Source organism: Aspergillus mulundensis (assembly GCF_003369625.1).
Source record: "Aspergillus mulundensis strain DSM 5745 chromosome Unknown scaffold_0, whole genome shotgun sequence".
NCBI lineage: Eukaryota > Fungi > Ascomycota > Eurotiomycetes > Eurotiales > Aspergillaceae > Aspergillus > Aspergillus mulundensis.
In genome coordinates, this window is record NW_020797888.1 from 2,623,648 (window position 1) to 2,650,595 (window position 26,948).

General features: G+C 52.2%; 8 protein-coding genes across 8 annotated transcripts; 3 read left to right on the forward strand and 5 right to left on the reverse strand.

The window, feature by feature from the left end:
• Positions 1 to 34: 34 nt before the first annotated feature.
• Positions 35 to 1,135, reverse strand: DSM5745_00641 (uncharacterized protein; the record flags this gene model as incomplete). The annotated part of the gene is made up of 1 exon (XM_026742657.1): positions 35 to 1,135. One exon carries the CDS (start codon positions 1,133 to 1,135, stop codon positions 35 to 37), a length of 1,101 nt encoding a protein of 366 aa, XP_026608502.1.
• A 5,813-nt stretch (positions 1,136 to 6,948) lies between these two features.
• On the forward strand, positions 6,949 to 8,571 carry DSM5745_00642 (TauD/TfdA family dioxygenase; the record flags this gene model as incomplete). The annotated part of the gene is made up of 5 exons (XM_026742658.1): positions 6,949 to 7,315; positions 7,420 to 7,650; positions 7,718 to 7,773; positions 7,846 to 8,015; positions 8,109 to 8,571. 5 exons carry the CDS (start codon positions 6,949 to 6,951, stop codon positions 8,569 to 8,571), a joined length of 1,287 nt encoding a protein of 428 aa, XP_026608503.1.
• A 425-nt stretch (positions 8,572 to 8,996) lies between these two features.
• Positions 8,997 to 11,281, reverse strand: DSM5745_00643 (uncharacterized protein; the record flags this gene model as incomplete). The annotated part of the gene is made up of 6 exons (XM_026742659.1): positions 8,997 to 9,100; positions 9,157 to 9,370; positions 9,429 to 9,797; positions 9,852 to 10,361; positions 10,421 to 10,588; positions 10,652 to 11,281. 6 exons carry the CDS (start codon positions 11,279 to 11,281, stop codon positions 8,997 to 8,999), a joined length of 1,995 nt encoding a protein of 664 aa, XP_026608504.1.
• A 913-nt stretch (positions 11,282 to 12,194) lies between these two features.
• DSM5745_00644 (uncharacterized protein) lies at positions 12,195 to 13,937 on the forward strand (the record flags this gene model as incomplete). The annotated part of the gene is made up of 1 exon (XM_026742660.1): positions 12,195 to 13,937. The coding sequence occupies one exon, from the start codon at positions 12,195 to 12,197 to the stop codon at positions 13,935 to 13,937; it is 1,743 nt and encodes a 580-aa protein (XP_026608505.1).
• Positions 13,938 to 14,072: 135 nt separating this feature from the next.
• On the reverse strand, positions 14,073 to 16,440 carry DSM5745_00645 (uncharacterized protein; the record flags this gene model as incomplete). The annotated part of the gene is made up of 10 exons (XM_026742661.1): positions 14,073 to 14,209; positions 14,258 to 14,392; positions 14,450 to 14,524; positions 14,575 to 14,788; positions 14,844 to 14,891; positions 14,936 to 15,423; positions 15,471 to 15,569; positions 15,635 to 15,671; positions 15,725 to 16,000; positions 16,054 to 16,440. The coding sequence occupies 10 exons, from the start codon at positions 16,438 to 16,440 to the stop codon at positions 14,073 to 14,075; spliced, it is 1,896 nt and encodes a 631-aa protein (XP_026608506.1).
• Positions 16,441 to 18,083: 1,643 nt separating this feature from the next.
• On the reverse strand, positions 18,084 to 18,705 carry nut2 (mediator complex subunit NUT2; the record flags this gene model as incomplete). Its single annotated transcript, XM_026742662.1, has 3 exons — positions 18,084 to 18,438; positions 18,516 to 18,612; positions 18,675 to 18,705. 3 exons carry the CDS (start codon positions 18,703 to 18,705, stop codon positions 18,084 to 18,086), a joined length of 483 nt encoding a protein of 160 aa, XP_026608507.1.
• Positions 18,706 to 19,114: 409 nt separating this feature from the next.
• On the reverse strand, positions 19,115 to 22,179 carry DSM5745_00647 (putative serine/threonine protein kinase; the record flags this gene model as incomplete). The annotated part of the gene is made up of 3 exons (XM_026742663.1): positions 19,115 to 21,079; positions 21,129 to 21,226; positions 21,279 to 22,179. 3 exons carry the CDS (start codon positions 22,177 to 22,179, stop codon positions 19,115 to 19,117), a joined length of 2,964 nt encoding a protein of 987 aa, XP_026608508.1.
• Positions 22,180 to 24,001: 1,822 nt separating this feature from the next.
• Positions 24,002 to 26,233, forward strand: DSM5745_00648 (uncharacterized protein; the record flags this gene model as incomplete). Its single annotated transcript, XM_026742664.1, has 1 exon — positions 24,002 to 26,233. One exon carries the CDS (start codon positions 24,002 to 24,004, stop codon positions 26,231 to 26,233), a length of 2,232 nt encoding a protein of 743 aa, XP_026608509.1.
• Between the last annotated feature and the right edge of the window lie 715 nt (positions 26,234 to 26,948).

The following is a 26,948-nucleotide window of genomic DNA, read 5'->3' on the forward strand; positions in this document are numbered from 1 at the left end:
TGACCAAAAGGAACAAAAACAGGTGAGTGCGGGATCATCCTGTGCACGCTGGTCCCTTGATATGTAGAATTGGCAAGCGCTTTGGCGATTCGGTAAAGTCTCGTTCGATGCATGGAGGGTTATTCGTCTGCGTCTCGCCGCTTAGGGCATGGGAGATCTCCGAGTGGCCTGTTCCTGATTCGCGCGGAGGACCCGAGTGTTCAAACATGGCGATGTCGACGTCGTCCTCGTCCATGAACGGGTGGGAGCGCTGTCTGGCAGTGGGAGTCGCGTGCGTGAGATCCGAGGTAACTCTTGTGGCATCGACAAAATCTGGGAGGTCCGGGGGTGGGCCGCTCACAGATTCCTGTTTCCAAATGTGGCTGCGGACGAGGAAGACGAGTTTACCGAGGACCGCGAACTCGAGCTTCAGTTTGACGCTGTAAACGACGCCCTTGATCATTGTTTCCATGATATAGTAGTCCATGTACTCCACCACCAGGAGGCCAATGTCCATCACAATGATGATAAAGTTGATTGTGACGAGCTGATACATGATCTTGCGTTTCCCCTTGTCCGGGTCGAGACGGAGCATGCGAATTGTTTCCGAAATGTACAAGGCGGACAATATGAATTCCTGAATGCAGAAGCCGGTCATCTGGATCTTCTCCATCACGTTGTACCCGCTGATGTAGCCGTGTCGTCCTGCCGCGAGGTTGGAGCCGTAAGTGAGGACGGTGGTAGGGACATGTAGGATGAAGACATTGATGATAATCATGGCCAACACTCGGCGAAGGATGCGCTGATTAGGAACGACGAGGTGCAACCGCGAGTATAGAACGACGGCCTGGCCAGTGACCATGCAGTACCAGCCAATGGTGATGAGGGTGACGGATAGCCATGTTGCGGAGGTTAGGTTGAAGAACTTGAGCAGGAATCCAAGCGAATACGGGATGAGTCCCACTGCCGACGAGATCAACAAGCTCCAAAAGTACAAGCCTCGATAGTCACTGAAAGTGACAAACACAAGGGCAATGAGTTCGACGGCGTTGTACCAAGTGATTCCCGTAAGCGTCGCAATGGTGATCTGGATGCCTAGGCTCTCACCCGAATAACCTCCCGTGATGCCATTGCCAGGTGAGCTGCTGGAGACCATGTCGCTAAAACTGAGAAAGCTGCTCCTGATTGTGGGATGCGGTGACCGGAGTCATGGTGTGCCTGAGGTGGAGGAGAGACGATGAGGGGAGCTGTGGAGGGGCGAGAGCGGAGAGGAGCAGGAGAGAAGAGAAGCGAAGACCGAACAGTAACACAAGATGACAAAAAGCCAAGAGAATGACTGGAAGAGCAGAAGATGGAGTGTTAAGACCAGATGAGCTGAGATGATTTCTGTCAGGTGAGAAGGCCAATGCAGTCAGGGCGAGAAAATACCCCGGATCGTCACACCTCCAGCACCAACACCACTGCGCCAACCCAATAATCACTTGCAGGGAGGCCAGTGGCCAGTTTGCCAGCTAGCCTGACAGCAGTCACAGCACAGATGAGATCACTAATAAAAGATCAACCCAAGATTAAGAAAAAAAAAAAGGCCCGATGCCCCGAAACCCAAGGCCAAGCACCTAAGCGGAATTGAATCACAGCCCCCAGATCGGCTCTAACACCAAGCGAGTAAGCCGGCAACCTTGAGGCTTGAGCAGGGACACGCTATGATGAAAGACACCGATGATGTGCAGCGTTTTTCTGGATGGCTTTTCAAGTCAGCCTTCAAGCTCCAGCCCTTGCCAAGATCGATGAGTTTCCCTTCCTCCCTGCTTCCTGAATTTGAAGTCCATCCAGACGGGACTGCCTTCAAAAATCAACCGCTACGTTACTCCGCCAAGCGGCTTTCGCTGACATGGTCCGTGAACATTTCCCCAGGTCTTTCCCCTTGTGCCTCCCCCTCTCCAAAGCTCGACTGGTTCGTGCAATCAGAATCGGCCTTGCCTGGGCCTGCGTACCCAGAACGGCAAATCCCAGTCGTTGGCCTCCCCAGACGGATCGCACAAGTGGGCCCATTAAAGAGCCCCAGATCCAATAATGAATCTCATTGCAGGAGTCTGACTGTGACCAGTGGACCACTAGCAAGGTCGCCGGGATTGGGAAACTTGCCGACGCTGGTAATTGGCAATTCCCTTGGCGCGATCTATACGTCGAAGTCCGCCTGTCTTCGAGTTCGAGCTGGAGAGCAGATAAAGGAGCTTAAAGAATGGCTAATCTCCGGACACAAAGAAAGTGAACTTGGAACGGTTCAGGTTCGCCGCGTGGCTCGGGTGACCGTTGTGGAAGGACTGTGGCGTGGTATGGCCCGTCCTTGCCGCAGTCGGTGCTCCTCGCCTTGTTTGTTCCCCCTTCTTTGAAAATAATGAGTCCCCTCGCTCTCTTTGTCCTACGCCATCACTTATTCCCAGCAATATACTCTGAGGAGATGTCAACCAGTCAATACTGAGCCATTTGAAGCTCGATCCGAGCCGACACTGGTGTCGCGTGGGAGAAAGTGACCGCGTGCCCGTCCGGGCAACAATGACTTCGCCTGCATATCTGGCCTGGATAAAATTCAAGCCGCCATACGACGCCAATAGAAAGAGCTTGGAACAAACTCGGAGTACGCCATGATCTGTTGGGACCCAAAGAAGCCGCGTCCGTTTTGTCCCGGGTTCCTGGAAAGCTCAACGTCAATTGTCCTGCCGAAAAATATAGTCGTGAACTGCGTACCGAACTACCGATTGAATGACTCGGATAGAGTGGCTGCTGGAGACGGAAAGTCCATGAATTTGTCACCAGCCACCACTCATGACAATTGATGACCGGTGCTGTTGGAGTTGGCCACGCTACTCCGTACTGCTTGGATGACGAACTGGCGTTGTGCTTATCTATTCTTGGGATCTAGCACGAATTTTTCGCCCCGTTTCCGCGGCGAGTCCTTCGACTCAGCGAGTCAGCGAGACTTACGAAGTAGTTTCAGACGACATCCCATGCACTGGAAACATGGATCCGGCGATACGTATTTCAAGTTCTCCCACTCTACCGAATTCTACGGAGTACTCCGTATCGCGTCGTGGATTGACATAATTGATCTAATACGTCGATTACGCTATTTATTTCTTCACAAGTTCACCACCTTAATTTTCCGACCTGTCAACAACGGAGCGCGAACTTTACCGTGGCTCCATGGACTACCGATCGGCATCTATCCGCGGCGGAAGAACGGAATTGGAGAGTGCCTAGTGGTCCCCCAACGTGATGGACATGGCCCACGGGGGATGAGCTCTCAGCCTGAGAATCCCAGCTCAATTGCCATACTTACGGCTAATCATACGGATCACACACTCTGCCGTACTCCGTACAATGGCTTTCCGTGGCCAACCTTGGCGACCATAGAGTCATTGCCGCCTACACCGTACTTTGTATCGCATCATTCAACAATCTCGTACTGTCCACCATGATGGACTGTAAGATTTTGGCTGCATCATCTCCAGCACTAACGAATTGATGCATCTTTTGTTGGCCTTGTTCCCGTTGGTCTGCAATAAATTGCGGACAGCTTCCCCCTGTTGCTACCCACCACCAATCAACAATCAAAGAAATGGCCCGGAAAAGTGACCCGATGGCTTGCCTGACAGTCGGTGAAGCTGAACAGTTCGAGATGCGAGCCTTATAAATATTCTTCCAAGACCCGCTGCGGCTGCAGCAGCTAAGACTTCCAAAATTGGGAGTTAGCTTAGACTCGAAGGACTGGGTGATGGTCACCTTGCCTAGCACGTTCTGACACTCGGAATCGTGTCGCACGAAGCACCATCATGTGCACATCCTTGGCCTAGACTGATCTTGAAGCTTCCCGACCATGACAGCGGACTTGGCCATCGGGAAACGATTGTTGACGGCATCGGCAGCGTACAGACACTGCAGACCAGAGCACAGTGTCTGCCGTTGTACTCCACCTGTCACCGGGCAAGCGCACAGTGATCGCGGATGATCACCCGGCTAGTGCAGGCTGGGCTGCTGGGCAGACAGCTGCCGCGGTGTCCAGGGCCAATTCCGCAGAATTCAACGTCACGCGATCATCAAGTGACAGTCCATATAAAAATTTTGTAGAGTTGTACGATGTAGATTATATTAGATTTTGTGTACTGACCAGGGTGACAGAGCTTGCCACATGCTCCTCCTTTGTGTACTCACCGCCACAATGCTATTGGAGTTGCATTGATCGATCGCAAATGATATTGACCCATTATACTTCACCCGAGCAGGGTTGCCCATATTGCGCGCCTTGGACCAAACAGCCCCTTGGTCGGTAGTCTATACCGCTGACGGCGCGTTAGGTTAACAACGGTTTATCCGACGAGTAGATACCCGCCTCCTTCACCACCTGCAACTTTGCAGAAACTCGGAAAGCGGAAAGTGGGAACTGGGAACCTATGCCAGTGGACCGGTCAGTAGTGTGACTGTCCGCCGTCCGGAGAGTTGGCTCAACTTCCGCTCAGTAGTAAGAATCTTCTGTAATTGCATGCATCCTTTTTGAAAAATTAACAGTGTCCGAGGCCACTGATTCGTTCCGATGGCATCGAGCCAAGACAGGGTTGCAGGTGGCTTTTACGGGCCAGCAGTACTGTTATGTTTTGATGGCTTACGGAGTAGCTCGGCTGAGAAAGGCTTTCGCCCTCGATTGAACGCCCATATCCTTGAAGGCTTTTGACATTGACCTCTTCTTCAGAAAGCAGCCAGCCATTTATGATCCCGGTGCAAGCCCAGACTATAATCTCTTCGCGATTGGAGGGCGAGACTCGAGAGGCCCGTGAACGATGCTAGATGTCTGGTGATGTTGTCGATCTGGTCCGAGCATAGTAGATGTGGCTACCCAGGAACTGGATCGCATCGCCCAGTTCGAAATCCGGCGATCAGAATGCTCGAGCCTCGGCGTAACAACGGCTCTGTCGACTTTCTGAACAGCAACTCCTCTCCAAATCGTGGATAGACAAGTACGGCATGGTGCCATGGATAGGAAAGATGCTCCGATTTCTGGATCACGAGGTCTGCCACGTTGCGACTTCAACCACATCGGCGTGACGCGTGAATTGGAGGAACCTGCCTGTACCCGAAGAATTGAACATCGTCCTGTCGCCCAGAGGCGTCGGGACAGGGCGTCTACTGTAATTGCGCATACGGCTCAGTTGCCCTTGACCGACATCTTATTGCTGGCTAGGAGTGTAGCCTCTAATGAAGTCTAGTGGATCGGTGAGAAAGGGATGACAGCTTAGCGAAGTGCGCTCAGAGTATTGCAGCAAGCACCGGAGTAGTCCAAGCCTACGCTTGATCAACAATCTCGGGCAAATGTCATAGAGTTTTGAGGAGTACGTCATTGGACGTCTGAAAGTGGCTGACTGGGAAACCTTCATTGACTGAACGCCACCCTTGAATCTGCGTGTAGCCATAACACGACCAAGATCCTATAATGCTAGACGGCGACCTGCTAGGCGCAGGATGAGCGATATCGGCTTGATGTTGGAGAAACTGCTCGAGAACCTAATACGGAAACCTTCGATGCAAAGAACAAAATCAGTGGCCAGCCAGAGTCTTTGTTTTGGTGAGAAGTCAATGAGCAATCACTTATTTTCAACGTGGTTGATCAGACCATCCACAAGAAAATCCGGGACGTCGTCGGACACTGGCGACGCCAAATGGCATTGAACTGACAAACTCTTGATCCAATGAAAGCAATGGAGGCACACGAAGACTTGGGATCTAGCCTGTCGAATGCATCTTCCAAGCAGTTTGCCGCCCTGACGAAAGGGCACAAACAGGGTGTCATGAAGAAACTAACCACGGGTTTTAATCACCATGGACGTTTCGATACTGGATAGGTACGGAGTACTTCGAAAGACACAAGTCCCAATCTGCGTGTCGCCTCCCCGAATCTTTGTAAGTGGGCCTGATGCACGGTGGACCACCACCAGTGCAGGCAAAGCGGGTTCTCATCACACTAGGTTCTCTGCGAAAATCGCCATGTTCGAGTTCCAAGTAAACTCTGCATTATATTAGCTCGTTGAACACATAGCCGAGTATTACTGCCGCAATGGCACAGCCAGTTCTTCAGGCAATATTCATTGTTATCGTGTTTCTGCGGCATCAAAAGGACAAGCGGAGCTTTACCACCGAATAAAAAAAACAAATAAGCTTGGACTGGGATTCTGCAGCCGACAAGCGTTTAGCTCACCGAGAGCATTCATCATTGAGGCAGTGGCGGCATCATAGTGAAGGGATGTTGCAGCCCTGCAGCGCGGAACGCGGGCAAGAACCCAATGAAGAAAGAGAACTATGTCGAGCGAGAGGTCATAGAATCGGGGCCTAGAAGTGCGATCGTCTTCAAAGCAACTGTAGAAGTGGATATGGGTGACAGAGAATGACCGGACTTTTTTTTGTATGGATCAACAGTTAGTTTATCTCAATTTGGGAGACATCCGAGTCGCCTACCTGTCGGAACGATGTTAAATGTGGGTTGTTTGTCATCACGCACGCAAGTATTCTGCCTCCTGCATTTGCTAGAAATCGAACATTTCAAATCATATGGTTTCATGAAACATCTTGATGAGTGCTTGCTACAAGAGCCAGCGTAGACAAATCAAGTTCAGATCCTTGCAAGTTACCGAAGGCTGCCCGGCCAGCGAGTGGAGATCAAGAACCTGAGTGGTACGGCCTCATTTTGATGTATTGCAGCCACGATTGATGCAGGTTTGATCCCTATCTTGCCAATTTGCGAAGTGTGTCTCGATCGAACTCCACTTTCTCTGTTGATGTCGTTGTGAGAGACTTTGCCAAAAGTCCACACTCTTTCCAGGCCCCTATAAGAAGCCGATCAACTGCTCCGTACCATGAATCGTAGAGCGTTGAATCCGAAGAAAGGTTCTCTTAATACGTTATCAATCACATTCGCCAATCATGGCCCCCTCTGCTGTTAGCTTCCCTCCTTCCACGGAATTCATGGTGGCCCCCGAAGCCTACTATTCGTCTGGCCTGCGTGCGCGCTTCCTCCTCGATGCGGACCGGTCCGCTGGGAAAACTCAGAGGAATCCTGAAAACTATGCCAAAATCGGGTACGAAGTCGACGAGATAGCCTATAGGAAGCGAGTGCAGGCTAGTCTCGCAGCGGGCAACTTGCCTAGAAAAGTGCCTTCCGGCTGGCCCACTCAATTGTCTGGCCCCTTGGTCTGGGACAAAGGCGACTTCTCGGACGAGACTGAGTATGTATATTACTTGACCAACAAGGACAAGCTTGAGATATTGAACGCTTTGGAAATCTTCAAAGGTGTGTCCCCTTGTTGACAGAGTGGCGGCGAGATGTCGCGCTCTGGCGGCCTCATCACAAGGACCAGCGGTGAAAGCACACGGAGGCTAACAAAACACAACCAGGCTTTGGCCTTGGAGGCCACGAGGTCTCACAGGCAACGTTTCCTCTCCCGTCGCTCGGAAAAGAACTTGTCAAGGTGCGCAATGATGTATATGAGGGCCGTGGATTTGCGATTGTGCGTGGGTTAGACCCAGATGCGTACGCTATGGAGGACCTCACGGTGGTGTATCTGGGAATATCGAGTTACATCGGCGAAAGACGCGGGAAACAAGACCAGCGCGGTTCAATGTTGAGTATGGTCCCTTGTCGAAATTATACATGCAAAAGGGCCGTTTCTGATGATTATTTTCTTGTCAACAGTGCACGTCATCAAGCGAGGCGACCAAGAGCGAGACGTCCAATATAGCGAGGACAAGGTAACGAATTCTCATGAATATAAGAATTGACTCATTCCCATGGACAAATTCGCTGAATAGTGTTGTGCATAGCCATTCCACACCGACACAGTCACCGACTGTTTGTGTCTTTTCACACGAAGCCTGTCTGAAAAAGGTGGGCGTAGCATTCTCGCTTCCGCCTGGACGGTGTACAACGAGATTGCAGCAACTCGACCGGACATCATCCACGTTTTGGCTGAGTCTAACTGGCCGTTCGACACGTAAGTATCCGCCGTGTTGTCCCACAATCCAATGATTTGGTTTCTCAAGGGAAAACACATCACTTCTGCCACAGATAGCTGACTAGTGGTTAGATTTGGGCGTTCCCCTCCGTATTACACCCGCCCAGTCCTTTATTACCACCATCACAAGCTTATCACATCCTTTTCGCGCCGGTTGCTGGTTGGACACGTCCCTTTCGACAAGCGGAGTCCCGGAATCCCTGGACTCACAGAGGCACAGGCCGAGGCGCTTGATATGATCCATTTTGTTGCACGCAAGCATGAAATCAATCCACGGATAGAGCGCGGCGATCTCCGCTTCATCAACAACATGGCCGTGTTGCACCGACGCGAGGCTTTCGAGAACAGTGCTGGAAAGGCCCGACACCTGATCCGTATTTGGCTGAACAACGAGCAGATGTGCTGGAAGCTGCCTCGGACGCTACAACTTTCGTGGGCCCGTATCTTCGAGGACAATGAGCGTGAAGAACACTGGGATCTGGAGCCCCCTCGCCGAGACGGCAAGATCCTGAGAGTCGCGGGATCATGTGATTGAACATGTTACTGTCTTGGATAGGAGTCTCGGAGAAGAGATAGAAGCAGTTTTGCAGGCGGGGACGAGATCGAGCGAGGGGTAATAGGACAAAGTGGGGAGAGGCAGAGGGGAGGAGGAGAATGGGGTTGGTCGTTGGAGTGTGGAACTGTGAGGTGGAAGGGGCAAGGCAAAAGTTTGGTTCAGACGACACACGACTGCCCGTGCCCAATTTTCACCGGACGCGGCAGGTTGCTTCCTGGAGTTTTCGTCTACACAAAAGTCTTTTCGTCTCTGGGGTTCTTCGGGGTTTCGCGGGGTGTTTCTTGTGCTTCTGCATTTCTTTGTCTTGAAGGTCATGTCATTCATTACGCTTTCTATTATTCGAATCACGGTAACCTTCCCATAATACGACAGGCGGCTATCATACTAGATGCTATACCCAGGTGTTAAACAGTCGGTCCAGGCACCCATTCAACCTCATATAACTGTGAAATCCAATACAGATCATCTCCGTACTCCTTGTTTTTCCGGATTTCGGCCATGCGCGCGGCTGTGGTGCAGTCAGACCAGTGGCGTCCGACAACTAAAAGTCAGGAGAGCACTTACCTCGACCAGGGTGATTGATGTGCTGGGAGGTCTCTTTGACGAACTTGAGCCCATCATTGTCTAGCTCAGCGGCGGTCGCCAAGTTGCGGAGCGACTTTTCGTCATAGGTTAGATGGAACGGAAGAACGCCTTTGTTGAGGTAGTGAAAATGGGCCAACGCAGTCTGCATGCCCTTCTGCATGCCTTCAATGCTTTGGCAATTAGCATATACGCTCTGCGGATTGTATGCCGAGTCAGTGTCGTGGACCAATATGTCTGGGACGGAAACAAACCTCAAGGCCGAATTCACGAGCTGTCTCCCAGTCCCGTCTTGTCAGCATCGCACAGCTGTGGAGCAAGATGAACAAGGTCAGGTATATTGTCAACCAATGCTCGCGCTTGTTCTCGGTGATCAGGTCTTTCAACCCCGTCAACACCCTACCGCAGAGAGGGCGAAGAACCCTGGTGTACATGATGCATTCCATCTGAGCAATCATGATACCGGGCATTGGGACCTTTTCATGGTAACGACTAGCGGGGTCATCCACCGGCGTGCCTCCAACGGCTTCGTAGAAGTACCTGATGTACTCTGGATTGCTGATTTTACGGCAGCCGACCCAGAACTGGAGGCAGTCTCTGATCAGGGCCTTTTCTCGTGCAGTCTGCACCGCATACTAAGCAACCTCGCACATTCCCAGGGGTAGCATGGCACTTACCTTTGCTTTTGTTTGATAAGTGAAGGCGAAGTAGTAGGTGCGCCAGATCAAGAGGTCCAGATTGCCGACCTCGTACTTGATGTACGCACCCACATAGTTGGCCGTCAACCACTTCAGTGTTTCGGCAGCACCCTCCATATCAGCGAGCGCATATTGTGGCATTGGATGGCGTCTGACATAATGCCCCGATGCCCACGTCGATTCCAGCATATCGCCCTCCATTGGTATGAATTTCCTCACTTGCACATCATATGGAGCGTCGACGTGAATTTGGGATAACGTTATTGTCTTGATCTCGGATGATGCCCAGTCTGTGATGTCGACAATCTCCATGCTCTGCCATCGTCTGCTGAAAAGTTGACATGGCATTTCTTGTTCTCGGTATAACGACACGTCGGTGATGATCATCCGGAGACAGGGGAGTTTTCGGATACTGGGGGCCTTTGATTGGTGTGCCCGTTGGCAAGTGAGACAATCGTTTGTATAAGGGTCTTTATGATCTGGTTCACACTGCATAGTGGTTCATTAGCAGGGGGATTTGGAAAACAACTGAAACAATCGCTGCTCACCCTTATCCGCATCATGCGACATCGGACGCAGCCCTTCAGATTCCTAGTAAGGGCTGTTTCGGTGCGTTTGCTTTCATCCTTAAACGGACCGCGGCGGCGCGTGCTTGATTTTCGATGCTTTTTCTTCGATGAATCTTCTGGCGTGCTCTTTCGTTTCCGTCGAGTCCTCTGCAGGGAGCGCAAAGTGAGTTAGCCATCAGCAACCTCGGTTGGCACCGCGATGCAACATACCGGAGGAAGAGACCAGGTCTTGCTACAGGGCCCGGCTGGAGGCGCATTTACGACGATTGAGCTTCGCTCGTTTAATCCGGGCGATTCATCCTGCTGCTCTTCATCCGACACGATTGACGAATCACTATCCGAACCGGCAACCGACATGGCCCACGACGAGGATGTGTGGGACGGCGACCTGGTCGGACGACCGTAGTCGAACGGCATCGCGATCAAGTCGCCGTGCCCGCTCGACAACGAGATAGAAGATAAATCGTGCGTTTTCAGTGTCGGAGCACTGTGTTGACTAATGAAGGCGCTTGGGGCGCCGTACAGAGGGGCATTCCATGAATCCGTATAATAAGACCAAGATAACGACATTGCAGTATCGGTTTCTTGACCAGAATCTTGCAATACAAGCTTCCGATCGTCCACGACTTCCCTCGCATTGCTCACTGCATCGAGGGTCGAGGCTAGCCCATGCAAACCAGACGCTGCAGATGGACGAAGTCGCGAGTCCGACCAGTGTCGTCCAGCTTCCCTGGTTATCATCAGGCCGGGTAGTGGGGGTGGCGGGTTCAGCGCGTCTACAGCAGCCGGATTATTCCTTGTATCCCTGCTCGCTTTAGTTGGCAACAATATTGCGGCCATGAGCTCATCCAGCAGCCGCGGATCCGATGCGAGGTCTGCAATCAACGCTGGGGGGATGATGCAGATAGAAATCAGCAGAAAGATCGTCTCCGGCTCGTGCCACGACGGTCGGAGGAGAAAAGAGCGAGCAGTCCACTGTCAAGAGGCAGAAAAATCTTTGGCGTGTTGGGGTCTGGGAGACACCATACCATGTTGATCCGGCAGTGCAGGGATGGGCCGCGCTGGCGTCAAGGCAAGATGGGCAGGCGCAATTTAATTCTTTGAAGAGCGCTCGGCGAGCTTTTATCGCTTAGGGGCTCGGCAACACTATCGAAAGTCTATTGTTCGACTGTCAGTCACCGCAAAGGCATCGCTGTCAGAGATTAATGGACCTGTCGAGTCCTCTGTTCAAGGAAGGAATCGTTTCGAGTCACAGGCCGTCTCAGCCTGCGCTGATGCGATCGTAGACTGCGCAGCCCAGGATTACCAATGGAAGAGCAGTCACTGCCGCTTTTTGATAGGTACGTTTTTTTTTTCTTCACTGCGTCGGGGTTACTATCCTTGCTGGTCTGTTTGAGCTTATCCGCTCCATCTCTGCTATCTTATTATTGCATGCATGAGGGGTAAATCTATCCATTATTGCCCAGCGCAGTCTCACTCCTTCCTTCTCTTTCTCCCCGTCACTCAGCCTTGTCTGAGCGTCTCCCTCAGGCTCCAATCCTACGCGCCACTCCATCATTCCTATCAATACTATTCTCCTATTTGCTTCTTCGAGCCACTTGGCCTTGGCTAGGCGTTTTTGGCGCCCCTGGTGCTGACGGCGGTCCACTCGGTCAGTGACTCTCATCTCCTCCGTGGACCATATGGCCACCATCAGTCAGGAATCCAGAGCCAACAATGATAGTAGAGCAAGGCATTGGTGCCCAATTTCTCCATGGAGCTTAGCCATCTGATCGTTGACGCCGTGTGGCGTCCAAGCTTCTTGTTGAAGTACCATGAACTACAAGACCATCTGCAGCCCTCTTCTGGTCGAATTGGCCCTCCTTCGTGGGACTATTCTTTTCTGAATCCTCGCAACCGGGTTGAGACCCTCGACACTGCCTCTTCTCGCTGGCGGATTGATGGAGCAACAATATGCGGCACTTGCGTCTATGTTATCCCGCTGGATCTCCTCCCGAATCTGCCGCCTCTGCGTATCCTGCTCTACATTTCTGATCAGACGGAATACCCGGCCGCGCTGCGTCATAGTCTCGATGCCTCTATTGGCGTGCCTCTACGAGACGGAAATGCGATTTCTCAGCTTGGCTTAGCAAAGCATCTCTGTCGTGCACTGGACCACCATTGTGCCCAGAACCCGGGCTTCCTTCAGGAATATCTCAAATTACCATTTGGCTCGAGGCTTATTTTTGAGGACATAACTCCAGAGGTTGCGGACATGAGGCTAGATATTGAGCGGGATTATCACGTTGAATCAAATATGAAAACACTTGATACCCTCCAACGTTCATGGTCTGATGTTGCTAGAGGCACCTGGCCGCCAGCGGTGGATATCAACAACTTGTGTCTTGTGAAGCAGCTTAACGAAGCTGTAAGCCTGGTGGAGGTTCCTGGTCAACCTGCTGCCATTTTCAAGGCGGCAAGCAACTCTTTGCATCATACGTACCATGAGCTTCGTTTTCTCCTGAGTTGCTCCCCACATCCCCACATTATGCCTCGGCCTCTGGCTGTTGTGACTAAAAAGAGTGCGTTCGGTGGCAAAAATGGTGTAGTTGGCTTTCTTCTCCAACATTTCCAGGGAGGTTCGCTTCGTGATATCCTGCCGGCTCGACAGCGCTCCGCTACTCTATCGGACTCTGTCAAGCTTCGATGGTGTCGCCAAGTAGCGTCAGCACTGGCCCATCTGCACGAACATGGCGCATTTTATTCTGACCTGCGACCCGACAATGTGCTGTTAGATGCCGAGGAGAACGCCGTTCTCTGCGATTTCGAACAGCGGGGTAACTGGTATGAGTGGTGTGCTCCTGAGATCCGTTACCGACAGTACGCCGAGAACATCCGCGCCCGTCTTCCTAATCGTGTCGTTAACTCCCCCTACGACCGTTTACTCAAAGGATATGCAGGCTCGCACTCAATGTCTACATCAGCGTGCTATACGCTAGCGGAGAGCCCAATCGAGGCGCGGAATCGCGCTTGGTTTGCCCTGCCGCCGTCTGCGCGTGAAAAAGCAACCGTGTATAACCTTGGCTTGTTCATATACTCTGTTTTCGAAGGCCTTAGCAACGTTCAGCGCAACGTTGCAAATCAGTTTCCGATCGAGCCAGAGGTGGAGTTTCCAACTTACCGACGGACACCAGCTGTAATAAGGGAAATCATTCAGCACTGTATGGGTGACACGCCAAACTGGCACACAGCGGGGCTGCGGTCCGAATCACCACGAGTGTTGAGAGTAAACGGCTTGCTATACCCGGAGACGCAGACCAATCTTGAACCCGATACGCGCGCAAGTTTCGATGCCGTCATGGAAACCTTACTCAATTTTTGGAATACGGAGCTGATGCAGGCAGAGAAATTCCTGGACGATCCCAATTGGAAAACCGGTGATTTTGGGAGAGGTAGAGCGTCACTACGTGATGTAGTGGATACTCTTGGGAGCCTGTCGGAAGATATATGCCGGTAAATCAACGCAAAATTAGAGTCAGTCGCCGCACAGAAAAGGAGACAGCAGACAAAAATGGGTCTTGGGACTCTATTAGCGGTACATCATAAACGTGTGCGTATTCTAACAGTTCAACTTGCCGAAACTAGCTCAGCTCTACTCGCCAAATCCTGATTTGTAGTCGTTCAACGCTTCGACTACAAGCTGGGCCAGCGATAGCAATCTCTCTTCGTCCAATCTGCGCCCTATAAGCTGCACAGCTGCTGGGGCACCATGGTATTTCTCCGCATCATCTATTATATGTCAGGAAATCTTCTTGGAACATCGAGATGGAACCGCACAATACTTCATGTTCATCTGATCCTCATCGTTTAGGGCCGTGAAACTGGGGCTGACGACGTCTATGCTCTTGTCTGCAAAGGTTACCGGAATAACAACAGAAGCATAATCCAGTACGTTGACAGCGCTGGTATACGCTTGATGCGCTCAGTCAAAACACAATTTCATCTGCTTTGTTGCTGTCCGCCACTTACTCGAGGGGTAGAATTTCCCTGGCAGTACACCTGCATATGGCGTCACGGGGGAAAGGAGAGCCTCCACGGGGCGATCTAAAAGCACTGTCAGTGATTTCCTATGGCATCTCAATGCACGTGCTTACCACCGGTTCGCTCTGCAGTTGATGTCCAGTAGTCAAGATACCGTTTCCGATAGTCTTTCATTTGCCTCACTACCTCCTCGTACTCCGGAAGGGGCAAAGGAGCCCTTGGTTTGCCATTGGGGAACAGGTTTCTGATCTCAGGTACGAAGGGCTCCCCCGAAAGGTGGACCGCGTCATAAACATCATGACAACCATCGCCTCGGGCGATTGAACACTGATATACCTGTTACGAAAATCCTACGGAGAATGCTTCTGAGTGCTATGCTTACATGGATATCGATGGTCTCCTTGTGGTGAGGCCACTCCCAGTCTACCAACTGCGTCCATTAGCAAGTGAAACCCAATGCCGCGTATCACAAACCTGATGTCCTTTACTTTGCAGAGCCTCTTTCACTATCTCCATAGCGCGCGAAATGGGCGGATGGGGCGTGATCACACCGTCGTTGGCCAAGAATCCAAAGGCGGGTTTGTAGGTTCGTTCGTTCCGTGGCCTATACTCCATTTCGGACCTCCAGGGAATCGGAAGTGTGTAGGGGTCGTGGAGCCACGGCTCCAGGGAAAGAAGAGATTTGAGTATCAATTGGAGTGCACCAACTGAGCGACCCATGACTCCAACCACCGTCGGCATCACTTCCTGTCCTTTACCCTTGTTAGGCAACGTCAGCGCGATTGGCAATCCAGAGGGACACTTTAGCCGTACAGTGTTTGCTGCATCCTTAAAGGAGATACGCCCCGCTGAGGGTTTGATACTGAAGATGCCCTGAAAGGAAGCCGGCATTGACACTGAGCCGCCGATATCGGTACCAATTCCGAATGCGCTTCCTCTCAACGCCTGCATGGCACCCTCGCCTAGAAAGCGTCAGCTCAGCGAAGCCGGCAGTATATGTGCATAGAACAAAAGAGATCGGTTTCTGCCAGACCTCCTGATGAGCCACCCGTTGAGAGGTTCTGATTGCAGGGATTGAACGCATATCCAAGTATGTTGTTGTTGGTTTCTGGGGCCTTCGGTCGTCAGCGCAGTTGGAGTGTAGTGGGTGACGAGATACCCCTCTCAACTTACCCACAGGCTTTGCATCAGTGTGGTCTATCACATCGTACTTTTGTTCAGCTATTGTTCGATATGTAAGTGGCGGTTCCTTGTGTGACTTACCTTTCCAATAGGAACTGCGCCGAGCGTGTGGAATTCTCGGACTAGTTCGCTGTCGACATTTCTGTCCTTCCCCGTACCTATTTCTCCCTCGAAAGTACCGATCCACCCAATGAAACCCATGGAGGTATCTAGACCCTTGATGTGAAACTGGTCCTTGAGAGTGAGAGGGACTCCATGAAGAGGGCCAACAAGCTGTCTGTGTTCTCTGAAGTAATCGTCGAGCTCCTGAGCCCGTTTGATGGCTTCATCGAATCTAATCTCGAGTAGGAGATTGCTCTGGTGGAAAAGTTTCAGAAATGCTATCCTTCCGCGGACGGGATCGAACTCACTAATTGGTGAGCATAGGCGGCCCTCTTGCAGAATGCCATGACCACATCCACCGCTGAAAGCGTCCCGTTTCCCATGCTAGCCACAAGCTCAGGGACATCCATGCCAGTGACGTATTGAGACTTGTGGTCGAGCAACCCGTCCATGTAATCACCGACGATGCTGTTACGAGACCTGCTGTCTTCCAGCACTTGAGGCTCTAATATCCATTCCCGCGGGATTTTGGCGAGGTTGGCTTCGCGCTTCGCGCTCGCTATCTGCTGCCACCGAGCTGGGCGGCTGGAAAAGATTTCCGATATTTTCCACATCTCATGAGTCCAGTCCAACAGTGTCAAGGCTGACACGAAGAGGGCGACCGTGAGGATGATGGTGCGGAATTTGGCTGCCATTGTCGCTGGTCTTTATATCAATCGAAACTCTCCTTTATTATGGAGACGGGTCTTCCAAGGCTCCCGCGGCCTCTTTGAATGAATGCATCCTACGACAGTCAGGGCGCGCTGAAATGCCCCGATCCACAGAGCCACAGTGAAATGAGCGGCGAATAAAGTACTCGGACCTCAGGTCTCAAGCACGCGAACCTTTCCGTGAAAGTTTGAGAAATGTCTGTATAGCTCCTTTTTTCCGGAAAATATTGGGCCAATGACCTGCGCCTCTTAATTTCGACCGATGAAAGATTACTTTTCCATTGGTACGGCAACCAATCAGCGGTCAGTCTTACGATATCCATATGTCGGCTCGGACGAGCATTCGGGCTCAAGGGATAACATTCCCAGGGGATCACATTCCCAGGGAATCACGATAGTCGGTCACTTGTCTTCCAGCCGCTGCTGAGCTTCGACAAGGCGTGGAGCTAGCCCACGTATCACGTCTCCCCTATAATCCTTCAGCTCTACCGGAGGCCGGTGAGTGAATTGCGGTGTGCAACAACTCTCTCCCTCAGCTCGAACTTGATCAGAAGACAGCCGTTACAGGATTTTGGGGCGTCAAGGCCGGGGAGGCCGCTTGTTCCGCATACGTAACGAGCCCTGGATTTGTAGACGGATGTATGGACAGACATCCGGTTCCGATACGCACCAATTACTGCTGCAGGGTACTTTGTTCCAGTGGATCAGAGAAGTCGCTTTGAGTTCTTCTTAGCCCAGATCAAAACACCTCGTCGGCAGCTGGACTTGACAGGAAAGCGCCGCACTTCCCAACGGCGGCCGATGACCCTTATTGGCAGGGTGTTGTATAATATCGGCAGGATCACGGTTCCCGCCACGCCTAGCAAACAATACCCTATGACAAACAGCCTCACCAAGGCACATCGTCATATTGCGATTTGCAAAACAGGCAGCTCCAGAGTCCAGACTTCATGCGAGTCTCCAAAGCCACTTGACTAATAACGGTGTGGTCATGGGCTGAGCCTATGCATGCTTGCTTGCAGCATGCACAGTTCCACGACTCAAGCACTAACTTTGATCCTATAGGCTATGGAAAGGTACGAACCTGGATGAAAACGCAGCTAAGCAAGGCTCTAATGCCGAAGATCCACGGCAAACATCTTCTAGTCCTATGATCCAATGTCTCAGAAACAAGGGGTCGCATTAGCTGATGTCTCTGGAAGGCAGTGTGAAGAATCAATCGCAAACCACAGGTAGATAGATCGATCCTATTATGGAGAAAGGTACCTACCTGGTACTTTGTGACATCGTTAAATTATTGATTTAGTACGGAGTACAATTTCAGTAAATAAGGAGTAGATCAGACAGGCAAATAATAATCCTTCCGCTCCTTTTGAATGAGACACCAGACGCCAGAACCGCAGAAAATACCCCGGCTAACCCAATTTCCCTGAAGAAAAAAAAGACCATTATTGGAATCCAATTCCCGCCCGAGACTCCGCAGTCCGTGCCCGCCGGCTTCTAAATAGAGAAAGGCCCAGCCTCTCGATTCGACGCCTCCATTTCGATCCCAACCAAGCCATCCCATGATTGCCATCCCCATCCCCATCCAACCAGAGCCATCAGCATCGTCCTCTCCAATACGATCATCACCGCTCCCTCTCCCTCTCACCCCCTGTAGCCTGAATAACTCTGTCAACCTCCCCCCTAACCTCGGGCATCGCACTCCTCATCTCCCTCGCCAGGACATCGCGAAAATCCGCAAAAGCCTCCTTCTTCCCCTTGAGATCCTGGTTCCCGCGCTGCACGAGCTCAACGAACTCGCGCGTGTAGATGTCCGGGTTGCGCGAGGCATCCACGTAGTCGATTATTTCGGGCGGGAGCGCAATGGAGTGTAGTGAGGGGTCCGCGGGGTTTGCGTCCGCGTTTGGGGGGGTATTTGAGGCGGCTGGGTTGTCGCGTGTGTGCACGGAGAGGGTGGAGAGGGCGGTTGTGAGGTTTTTTCTGTTACCAAGGTTCCAGTGGTTAGATATGGGCAGGCTTAGGAGGATAGAATGGGATGGGATATAGGGGACGCGCACATCTTCCGGACGAGCTCCTGCTGCGTCTCTGGACCGAGATACCCATGAACAGCGGATTGGATTTCGAATAGGTGCTGTATTATGTCTTTGATCTCGTCTGGAGGGTTGCGTGCGTTAGTAGATGGGATGAGGTGGGCAGAGGAAGAGAACGGCACTGACTGTCAACTGTGCTTAGTGTTATGGGTGCCATGATGGAGACTGAAGTTGGGTTGAATGATCGGAGAGAATCAGATGAATGTGAAAGCTCCGCGGGCGATAAAGATCGCTGGGGTATCGTCGGCCTAACCTGATTAGGCAATGTACTTCCAAAGGGAGTCCCGATTGACGTAGCAGGTTATAGCAGGTTACGTACAGTAGATATTATGACTCGCGGATCATTTCAAATAGCTCGGGGAATATATATAGGTAAATATGCTATAAGGTACATGTACACCGCGGGCATTAAGAGCCAGTCAGTCGATCGGACCAACATGAACAGCAGATGTGGTCGACTCCTGAGTTACATATGCAACCCCGCTCCGAGCACCAAGAGTCCAAGTGGCTGAGAAACACACGATGTATGGCTAATCTAAACAGAAGGACGGCAATTATATGCAGGGTTACACTTCCTTCGTCCGAACGGCTGGGAATTTGGGTGCCTCGATCTCCGTCTCGACCATTTCCAGCCCGGACAGACTGGGGAACCGCCGGCTAAAGTTCATCTCCCAGTCCTCGCCCGGGCTCGTGGGGTTCGCTTGCGTGTGCTGGTTTTGGAGACGGTCAAAGCTGCTGGGGCCGGTTGGGTCTGTGCCCGTACTACCGCCGCGGAGGCTCTGTGGCTTTGGAGGTGCTGCAGGCCGCGGTCCTGTGCGCTGCGTGGCTGCATACCCGGCTGATGATGTTTCTTGCCTCGGTACTGAAGGAGGCGCTGCGCCCCGCGTGCTCGGTCGGGGTTGTACCTCCGGCTGCTTTGCCTGCAAAGCAGGATCGGAAGTTTCTGTAAACCTCCCATACCCCGTAGCTGTCTTTGGAGGTGGAGGCTTGCTGACATCACTGAGCAGAGTCTGTACCCTATTAAGTATTGCAGGGGATCGGGTCGCATCAGTCGGCGCTCTCCGGCCTCCCTCCCCCTGTTCGGCTACCCGGCGGCGGTATTCCGCGGCAGCATGTGCCACGCGTTTTTCTTCCTGTGAGAGACGGCGGCGTTCTAGCTCACGGCGCATCTCGGGTGAGATGTCATCATCATTATCATCACCTGGGTAGTTGGAGGGTTCACCGGCTGTTTCAGATCCCGGTACTGGAGACAGTAACGGCCTGGGGAAATCTTCCTTGGCCGGAGACTGAGCTTTGTTGTCTTGGCCGCCCTCGAAGCGGCGGAAGGCGTCACCAAACCGACCGGCCAGTAGCGTCTTAGTACCGGAAAGAGACAGCGTCGAGAGACTGGAGCGTTTCGTATGTTTCGAGGAGCTACCGCTATAACGCTTCTCGCGCTTCCGATTAGATTCTTCCTCCTTGGCCCGTAAATAATCCACATCCGATGATATGTTACTGCGGTCATAGTCTACCTCAGTTCGTGCGTGCTGCAGCGGGGATCCAACATCATAAGGTGATCTTGGCAAATCAAGTGATGAGCGAGCGCTATCCGCGGTCCGTGGAGGAAGCTCAAACTTGGTGCCTGCATGAATCGATACGGGACGAGACCGATTGTTGGCAGATCTCGACCGATGCAAAGAATCGTCAACCTCCGGTCGAAGAGCTTCCATTGAGGGTTGCGGGGATGCTGATAGATTAGAGAGCCTGTCCGAGGACTTCCTCGGATCCACTTCCAGCTTTGAAGATGTGACAGGCGATACGCCTGGTCTGGACTGCTTCTTCTCATTGTCTGCGGTTTGCTGCTGTTGTTCCGACGATGGAAACCGGTAGATTGGACGGCTGGGCGGTTTCAATTCCGACAGTCCTGGACTTTGCGGTGGGGAGGTCATGGTGCCAGTGGAGACCATGGTGGGCCTCTGTGGTGCCGGTTGGTAGAGCGGTGCTTGCCGTGAGGGCTCATCGCGATATTGACTGTATTCCACTGGCGAAGATGCCTTCACCGTCGGGGGTTGTGAGCGGCCACTAACAGGCTCCGAAGCAGTTTCTCGCGGTGGCGGCGAGCGCTTCGCAAACGCCTCGTCGGCGAGGGCGTTAGTGAGCCTTTTGGCAAGGCCTTCGTCTTCGTTCTGGTCTGCGACAGTTGGCTCGAAATCAAACTTGCTTTTCGCCTCATGTAATATATTGAACTGGTCAAGCGAGGGGAACCTATCCGAGAACTCGTCGGCCGATTCTCGTGGTTTTCCGCCGTCCAGCGCAGCGAACGGATCCGTACCTGCCCCGCGAAAGGGCGACGGACTTGGGCGAGCGGAGTTGTGCTGAGACGTATCAGGCTTCGTTGGTCGTCCACGGCGCATCGGAGCAATCTCGGGGATGTTAATCTGAGTTTCCTGGATAGGTGGGGAGAAAACGGCTCCAAGCTGCGGTGCTTCTGTTGGAGATGGCGGAAGCTCCTGGTAACGGCGCGCTTCCGACGTCGAACGATGGGCATATATCTAATATACTGTCAGTCTGCATAATATTGGGCATGGGCAATAGCCGTACGTCTTTGATTGGAACTTCTCTTCCTTGCATTCGACAGACTTCAAAGAGTACCTGGTAAATATTGGGGCGCTTTTGCGCGCTCTCCTTGAGCATCGACGCTGAAGGACATTAGTACACAAGTCGGATTATCAACGGCATTAGAAAACTCACAAATGAGCATTTTTAGCCGGCTGGAGAATGGAGGATATGAGGGAAACTTGTAGGTGGCATTGAGAATAGCCATCTGTCCAACTTCTTCAAATGGTGTGGTGTAGTAGCAGAGCTTGTACAAGAGGACTCCCAGCGCCCATATATCGCTCTTCTCATCAATCGGTTGTTTGCGATAAACATCAATCATCTCCGGACTTCGGTATTGCAAGGTCGTATGCCGTTGTACATCGTCCTCGATCAGGCGCCCTTCTGCAGCCGAGGTAGCGGCAGGGCGGGGCGGAGCAGCAGACCCAAAATCACAAACCTTGTAGATGACGGAGTTCCCATGATGAGAAATGAGAACATTTTCCACCTTCAGGTCCCGGTGCAGTAGGGGAGGCTTGAGGTAATGCATGCAAGCAACACCTTCGGCGACATCGGAGAAGATCTTGATGATCTCCGGCTCTGTCAGACGATTTTGCAGCCGCGTATTCATAAAATCAATCAACCCCCCACCCGCACAGTATTCCATCAGAAGGAATACTTCGTATCCACCGGCTTTGAGTTGGGACGCATGAGAGTCGATGTACTTGACGATGTGGCGGTGGCCCTTGAGCTTCTTCATTGTCTCGACCTCGGTGCGCATGTTGGCAAGCGCAGATTTATCCGGAACAGCTACCCGCTTCAGGACTGCCTTGTCGGAGCCGTCCACGGGCTGCGAAAGGCGTACGACGTAGACATGGGCGAACCCTCCTTCGGAGAGGTATTTCTCGACGACAACTCGGTGGCTACCAACCTGGACTTTGGTATTCGGTAGGAAGGTCCCAGCGGGGGCATTCAACGCGGCAACTGGATTGTATGAAGGGACTGGCCGGGGTTGGGCGGCATGGCTCTGGTAGGGCTGGGAGTGATAGGAGGCCATGGTGGGGAGGGAGGAAAGGGTTGAACCCCGTGGGGAAGGAGTGTCGAAACTTTATGTTGAGCGCAAGTGTGACTACCGTTGCTGCATAGAGAAGACGAACAAGATATTCTGCCCAAACGAGGGATATTGGGGCAATCCGGAGCAGGCAGATAGAAGAAAGGCCAGTTGTCGGCGGGGGGAGGGCGGGCTCAACGGGGGAGAGGCGGTGACGCTGGAGCGGTGCCTGACAGCTCCCAGGGGTCAGTCAATGGGCGATAGGTGATAGAGAGTAAGCGAGAGCGAAAGCGAGGGTATCAGGGACGGCGACAACTGACGTCGAAACCGAGGAGATGCGAAGAATCTCAGTCCTAAACGAAGCGGTGTTGCGGTTCAGCTTCCGCTGAGGTGCCTCAGGTACAGAGGTACAATGGTCATGTGACTCGCACCTGGTCGGAGGCTCTCTTCTGTTCCACAATAATAGAAATAACTCAGGTATATGATACGGAGTACGGAGTGCGGAGAAGCGCCTTTGTCTATAGATTTTACTCTGCTTCTTTGGACTGGGTCATAGCATTAACGTATCAGTGTACAGTATGAGACAGCGTCCTGCCCCAGTCATGGGGTGTCTCGGAATGATGTCACAAATCACAGGTCCGAGTCATGCAGGGATCCTCCTGAAGGCACTCTCGCTCCAAAAAATAGAGGGCCTATATATTAATATCACGAGATACCTCTGTTATATATTGTCTTCGTGTAAGAGCCTCAATTCCAACTCCTTGAACTCCCATTGGCGATCACTCGCCAGATGACAGCACAGGGACGAGGATTATGTCAGACAATCTTGACCAATCATGGATTATGACGCTAGGCTGGAAACAGAGAAACCAAAACAAACAACTTCATTGCATAGAAACCGTCGAAGAAGCGTTTGCTCTGTTCCATGACTCTGTGTAAGTGCAAACGCTCTGTAGGACAAAATCCATTGCAGTCTGAACAGCCAGGTTGAACTGTAAGACGTGATCCGACTTCTAATTCAAATCGGCCAGTTCACTGCCAAACGCAATGCGCAGTCGAAACAAGGCTGGAATGGAGGCTTCATGAAGGCTCTACTATAGATTGATAAGATGCGGAAAAGAGATCCAGAGCTGATCGCAATGCATTGTCTCATGGGATCCATGGTAGTACGGAGTAAGCATGCCGCGATCCTTGTCGAGGAACAAAGGCGAGTGTTGATAAACAATGTTGCATGTTTATTCTGTGAGCTGGACCGCCTGCAGCTATCCGAAAAACAAAACATGGCCAGATCGAGGTCGTTGACTCGTTGGAGAACATAAACCTTCTGCCACCTGTTTCCTTCAGTAGGCCAACGGCTTTGGTGAACCTGTTAGCTGCTTTCGTGGCCACTTGAGCGTTAGCGCTGATCCTGCATCTGCGCTCGCAACTGCTGTTGTTGCCGCCTTCCTTCGACTTTCCTCCCATCCATCCCACTTTGTTTTCCTTCTCTCCGTGTGTTCATCTGTCCCCATCTCTTCTCCACCTTCCCCATCATTATTTCTTCTTATACATCCATCCCTACCATATCATTATTGTTGCCCTTACGATTAAACGCCGACCCCTTGTCCGTGCTGACGCTGCTGAAGACAAGCGCTGAGACACGACTCAGCGCCATTCCTATGCCACAACGAACATGAACACTTCTCTACCCGTAACGTGCCAGATCCTGTCGATTGAGAATTAGCCGTGGGGGGCAGAAGACAGATCAGGGTCTGTTTGACTGGACCGTATCGCGAGGTCAACGCTGGACAAGTCAATTCGCTTTGCTATCATCCCAATACTGTGAACAATGGACGACGAAGGCCCGCCGCCTCCCCCGCCTCCACATGGAGAGAAGCCGAACACCACACACGGCGAGTACCGAAAGGCATCAGATCTCCCACAAGGAAATTACGATATCTTCATAATACCTCCACATTCTGCGGGGTCCGGATTCCTCTATCTCCCATCGTTACAATGCCAGCGGAATAGCTTTATCGCCGGCGCTGCCTGCGCGCTGGTCGCGGTCTATGTATGGATGACCTTGGCTCCAGTCGTAAAGCTCTGGTATGCGACGACCGTGGCCAGCGGCGGGGGGGCCGGCATTGCCATCCTCGCTGTTGGCGTTGTAGGGTTGGGAGGATGGGCATTCGGCAACTATCAGGCAGGCAGTGGTGGAATCCCTCGACCAGGACCTGGATTTGGGCCCAACTGGTCTGGATCTGGTGGACCAGGTGCATCGGGCGCGAATGGTGCAGGTAGTGGCGGAGCGAACTACTCAAGGGGTGGGAACTTTGGGGGTCAAGCTGGAGGATCGCATCAACATGGTAATTACAGCGGAAACTACGCTGGTGGGCCCCCACCAGGAAACCAGTATTCGGGGAATCAGTACAGGGCTAATAATGAGCCGCCACCGCAGACTACTCCTGGTCCTAATCCAAACACCAACCCTGATCCTGGTCCACCTCCAGGTCCCAAACCTGGCGGTGCTGGTACCAAGCCGGCGGATTCTGGCCCTCAAAGCGAAAGTAAACCACAAACTGCGGAAGACTGGGAGAAGGCTCGGGAAGAAACAAGGCGGAAGGAGGATCTGCGGCGAAAGATGGAGGAGTTCAAGAGGAAAAGAGAAGCAGAAGCACGCGAAAAGGAAAGACAGCGCGAGAGAGAGAGAATGGAAAAGGAGCTGCGTGAGCGCAGAGAACAACTGGAGAGAGAAATGGCGGCCGCGCGAGAAGCCGCTGCCAGGGAAGCGAAGTTACAAGCAGAAAAGGAGGCAGCGGAGCATCGCGCACGACTGGAGCGCGAGGCTGCCGAAGCGAAAGCCAAGGCGGAGAAAATCGCTGCTGACGCTCGAAAAAGGGAAGTAGAGGCTCGAATGCGAGCTGCACGAGAGGCAGCGGAAGCAAGAGCCAAGCAGAGAAAGGAGGAGGCAGAAGCAAAGGCGAAGAAAGAGAAAGAGGAGGCCGAAGCAAAAGCTAAGAGAGAACAGGAAGAGGCTGAAGCAAAGGCCAGGGCGGAGAAGGAGGCCGCAGAGAAGGAAGCGGCTGCAAAGGCTGCTGCAAAAAAGGAAGCTGATGCCAAGTTTGCGGCCCTCAAGGAGGCTGCTGCTAAGAAGTATGCTGAGAAGAAGGCTCGAGATGCGCAGGAAGCGGCCGCGAGAGAGGCTGCAGCAACAGCCTCCAAGGTATCAAGTGCATCGGCACCACCACCCCGAACTCCATCACCGAAGAAACCGACAGCGCCTCCGTCAAAGGCTAGCGCACCTACGGCAGATGAGGATGCATACTCGTTCCGACCCTACGATCGACCTCGACGACCGTACGGTGCTTCCCAGGGATCCGTGTACTCCGAATCGTCCTACGCACCATCGCAGTCAACAGCGCGCACAACACCGCCGCCATCTACCAGGGGTGCTTATGAGACCAAGGACCCCGATAAAATTGTCATCAGGGGTGTGTACGCCTTCAATCAAGCATCCCTTCGCGCTCCTGTGGCCCAACTCGTCTCAGGCCAGAATATGGTGACAGATGGGCTCGTCCTCCGCATCACAACAGAAGGTCTGTTTATCGATGACGACGTCCGCGGGGTCCCGCAGAGAGAATGGGACGTTAAAGCATGGACAATGAAACTGGTCGAAGTATGGTGCCCACAAGTTGGTCCTCCAAAGCCAAAGGACAAGAAAGCAAACCAGTCGTTCTTCGGCCGCAGTACCAACGATACACCATCATCAGAGGAGTCCGACGCATACCTGGCCAACTTCCTCAAAGTCTGCAAGAATACCTGCCGGCTCGCCTCGCCGGGCTTTAAAGGAAGCAACGCGAACAGCAAAGAGAGCCATCCCTACGGAGGTCTTCATGTTCTTCGCGCTACAATCCGCGACCAAGAGGGCCGTCGATACGTCTTTGTCCTCCAAGAAACGGAGGGCTGGAAGGTCGCCCTGGGACTGCAGCGGCTCCGCAAAGGTAGCCAGGTCCGAGCCCTAGGTGTATGTGGGATGGCTCTTGGAGAGACACGGACCATCCTCTCGGGCCTTGGATACTGAATTTTCCTTATTATTTTTTCCCTTATGACACCTTGACGTTCAATATTGATGACTTGCTATTTATTGCTTTGCTTTTTCCATATTTACCCCAGCCGCATGATGCACCTTCTGATATCCTTTGACATGACTGTGCATGTATATATCCCCTCTGTACCTATCTGCTCTTATATAATCGAATACAACCCCGACCGTACGACACAGTCTACATTTGGGGGGCCGCATAGAAGACTTTTAGAAATTCAGATCTCATGTACTAGTTGGTTCATTGAATTGTGTACTGTACTCCATCGAAGTAACCATCATAATGATTCATATTCATATTCATCCATATGATAATCATCAGCCGCATTCCCAACCTATTATTCAATAGATTAAAAGAAAAAGAGGAAGACCCAGGTATATAGCAAAACGCCGAAACGAGCCAATCCGACCCCGGACGGATGGGTGGAAAACAAAAGCCAGTTCTTCAAGTTCTTGCTTGTCTGGATCCAAGACCTGATCGTGACAAATCAAGATAAGAAAAGTAAGAAGACAGATATGAAAGGGAAAGAAGACAGTCTATCTGGATCATGCAAGCAAGCAACTAGCGCCGGTATATAGCAAGCAAGGCAAGCATAGTACAGACGGAGATACCGCGTCCGTACTGAAGACAAATGGTAAAGGTAAGACAAGACGAGCGAGCAAGCGTGATGTTGACGAACGGGTGGACGAAGAT